Source organism: Gossypium arboreum, chromosome 8 (genome assembly GCF_025698485.1).
Source record: "Gossypium arboreum isolate Shixiya-1 chromosome 8, ASM2569848v2, whole genome shotgun sequence".
Classification (NCBI taxonomy): Eukaryota; Viridiplantae; Streptophyta; class Magnoliopsida; order Malvales; family Malvaceae; genus Gossypium; species Gossypium arboreum.
Window position 1 is genome coordinate 55,778,015 of NC_069077.1, and position 3,704 is coordinate 55,781,718.

The 3,704-nt window shown below is 29.7% G+C and overlaps 1 protein-coding gene across 1 annotated transcript; it reads left to right on the top strand.

The window, feature by feature from the left end:
• The first annotated feature begins 386 nt into the window (after positions 1-386).
• LOC108468869 (uncharacterized) lies at positions 387-1,201 on the top strand. Its single transcript, XM_017769728.2, has one exon. The coding sequence runs from the start codon at positions 442-444 to the stop codon at positions 928-930; it is 489 nt and encodes a 162-aa protein (XP_017625217.1). The 5' UTR covers positions 387-441; the 3' UTR covers positions 931-1,201.
• Positions 1,202-3,704: the final 2,503 nt, after the last annotated feature.

The window sequence follows — 3,704 nt, forward strand, 5'->3', positions numbered from 1 at the left end:
CTCTTATTATGTCCTTTACGAAAATTACTCATCACGTAAGAAATCTTTTACCAGTAACCGACTATAATGTACGTATGGACAAATAAATTCGACATTTTATGTCTGTTTTAATTTTACATATCATAATATTTTATCCAGAATATAATATTAATAATTTATATTTCTTAATTTGATAATTTTGTGTTCTAAGTTAATTTAATAATATTCTATATTTCTATTATTATGTTTATACTAATTATTTATTTAATATAATATCTTTTAATTATTTTTAATTATGTTCATAAAAATAAAAGTAAAAAGCTAAAATAGGAAGAAGATTTGTTTTTTTATAATTGGAAGAAGAAAATACTCAATCTTTTATCCTTACAGCATATTACTTTTCTTATTACACAAGAAGTTGCCAAAATAGCTAGAATACTTCAGAGAGTTGAAAATTGAAGGATGAAAACAGTTGAATTAGCAAAGCACTTACGTAAGCAGGTATCATTGAACCAAGCTAGATACATTGAACCTGGACACTTTGCGTCGGAGGGTCCTAGGCCTTTAAGAGAATCGATTCCTCCACATTGGTTGATTCACAACTCCACTAGAAGAAAAACAAAAACAGCAAGCTATCACATGGCTCCAACAATGGCGGCACCAGAAGAAGAGCTGAGGAAGAGGAACCAGGAGTTAGAGAAGGAATTGAAGGAGAGTAGGGAAAGAGAGGAGCATATGAGAAAGGAATTAAGAAAGGTGTGGGAAAGGCTGAGGGTGGCGGAAGAGGCGGAGGAAAGGCTCTGTTCTCAGCTGGGCGAGTTGGAAGCAGAGTCCGTCAATCAGGCCCGTGCTTACAACTCCCACATACTTACCCTCATGGACCAGCTCTCCAAGGGTAACAACCTTCTCATCAACAACCACCCATCCCCTGCACCCATCTCCATCCTCTGATTTTGCTTTTGGCTGATGTTCTTTTTATCTATCCAACCAAAGACATGGGGCTTCTAAAGTCGTTAATTTTGGGTATTGTATGGATGTATATATGTATTAGTTATAAACACTTGGTGGTGTTTGTTGATGTTAATTGGTAAAGGTAGTGCTGATATGTTTCACTGGCTGTGTTTCATATTGTGAAACTCAATTGACTTAATTCTGATATATAAAAAACAAATGTGTTTTTTTCTTCTTCAAATATATTAAAAATAGTTTGGTAAAATGAAAAGGAGAGCTGATGGGTAGCCTAATTTTTCAATTTTCTCTTTTTAAATTTTCATTTATCTACCATTTCAATCTCTTTTTATTTACTTAAAAGTAGGTTTAGATGAATGATTAGGTGTTTAATTTATTTTTTTGTCATGCTATAATATTATTACAGTTTTTAATTTTATTAACATTATTATTTTTACATTAATTACATGTAAATACACTGTCTATTTATACTCATCTTTTATTTTCTTCACTCCATCTAAAATCGATGGGTAAAAGGTATAGACATGCTCCAGATTAAAAAAAAAACTTAATATGAAATATTAATCAACATGGCAAGACTGCAACGCTCCAATTATTTGGTTGAAATCAGTTATAAAAATATTATGTATAAAAACACTTTTCACCATAAGTAATAATGGTTTAACTTCGAAAAAACAAAGTAATAATGGGTCAGTTCAAATAAGTTTAAATTTCGTTGAATTCGTAGATTTTTAAATTAAAACAGACTTCGAAAGATGACGGAAAGCACAAGAGTTTTCTTGCTTCGATTTCATGAAAATTTTAAATAAGATGACTAATTCTGTTTAAAATTGAAATGGGTTGACCCAATATAAATGGATGGTTTAAGTTTTTTTTTTTTTTGGAGGGGGGGGGTACGGAAGCATAACCGAATCGACCCAGTAAATATGTTAGGTAGTTATATATATTTAGATCTTATTATGAGTAGAGTCCAGTTCGGGTTGAATTGACCTAAAATTTTAGGTCTGTTTTTTTAGGTTTGGTTTGATTTAGAAATTAGTCTAAAATTTTATTCAGGTTCGATCTAAATAAAAAATGTTAAACTTAAACTCAGCCGGTCTACTCTTATTAATTTTTAGATTATTTTTATATAAAAATAAATTTAAAAAATATAATACATTTAATACACTAAAAATATTAAAATAAATGTTTATCAACAAATTAAAAATACATTAAAAAAAATTATACTTAAATAATATTAACATAATTGAACTTAGTAAATAAATGTCTCTAAAATAGTAACAAAATTAATAATAACACAAGAGTTATACAATTAAAACAATAACAACAAAATAATAGTGCTATAATAACGAAATGGTAGCAACATAACAAGTTAAATTCGGTCGAGTCGGCCCATCTAGAAAATGAGTCTTATTTTTTGTCTAAACTCATATTTTGAGCTTATATTTTTGTCCAAATCTCCTCACTTTTTTAATATGCCTTGAGTTAAGACAGATGACCCAACTCATAATCAAATCTAGATGTATCCAATAATTAGATTTCATATAATAATTATAATAAATTGTTTGAACACACTGCTTATTCAAAATTAATATTTGTGGGCAATTGAGTAAGTGGAGTTTATGAATTAAATAAATGGTATTACCAAAGAAGTGTATTTATTGAAATTCATGGAATTCTAAGATATTAAGTTTGCTTGGATTATGGTTTTTTTTTATAGAAGGGTTGAACTTTGGTTTTGTGAAAGTGTATATGACCAAAGAGGATGTTCTTCATAAATTCATTTCTTTCTATTACTTATGGAAGCTTATATTATATTATATGCTTTATTTTTAACCAAAGGAGAATAAATAGTGACACTTTTGGGTTCAAAAACCTTTAGATGTTTTATTTTGCCCATTTTTAATTGTCTTATTGTTTTTGATCTTGCAATAAGTCAAACTGCAGTGAATAACTACTTGTAGTCAATTGAAATTTTAAACAACAACAATTATGCAAAATAGAAAAGTGATGTTAAGCCAATCTTGATTTAGCTTTAATTGAGCATATGCTTTATAAGCTTATTGATAGAAACGCTGTTAAGCTCAATGGCTCACTATCACATATTGTAAAGTTAATAGACTTTGTTGCAAGTTGCAAGTTGCAAAGGAATAGTTACATAAGTAATTATAACTATGAGATATAATAATAGAAAACAATTGGTTACGCAATTAAATGACTACCTACTTTTGTAAGGCTTGTCTAGAAAGTCAATCTTATCTTCTGTCATATACAAGGAATTATTTAATCCTTACTACCTACTAGTGTATTAACCTCACACTTAAGATCTAAATAACTCACCATTAAACTTGTAAAACTAAGTAATTCACTTGTTTTACTTATAAAATGCACTCACTAAAACGTGTTTTCGATTAAGAAATTAAGTGCTAAAAACTTTTCATGATACGCATGATATGGCTATATGCATGATACAGCTATTGTGCTGTTCGCACTATACTGGCAATGTCTAACTTGGTCCCTTCACTCTATCCCCATGTAACGTCCCCTAACCCTATACCGTCTCCGAAATAGGGTTACGAGACATTACCAGTCAGTACAGTCCAATTCCGGTCATTAATTAAAATAAATATTCACACACATCCTAGTTTTAAGATATCGTCCCTTTAATGGGCCCTCGCGGTCCAATATGAACAGTGAATTCAATTCGGGAATAATTTAGAATCACTACGAGTTTTTAGTAAATTTCAAAATGCATA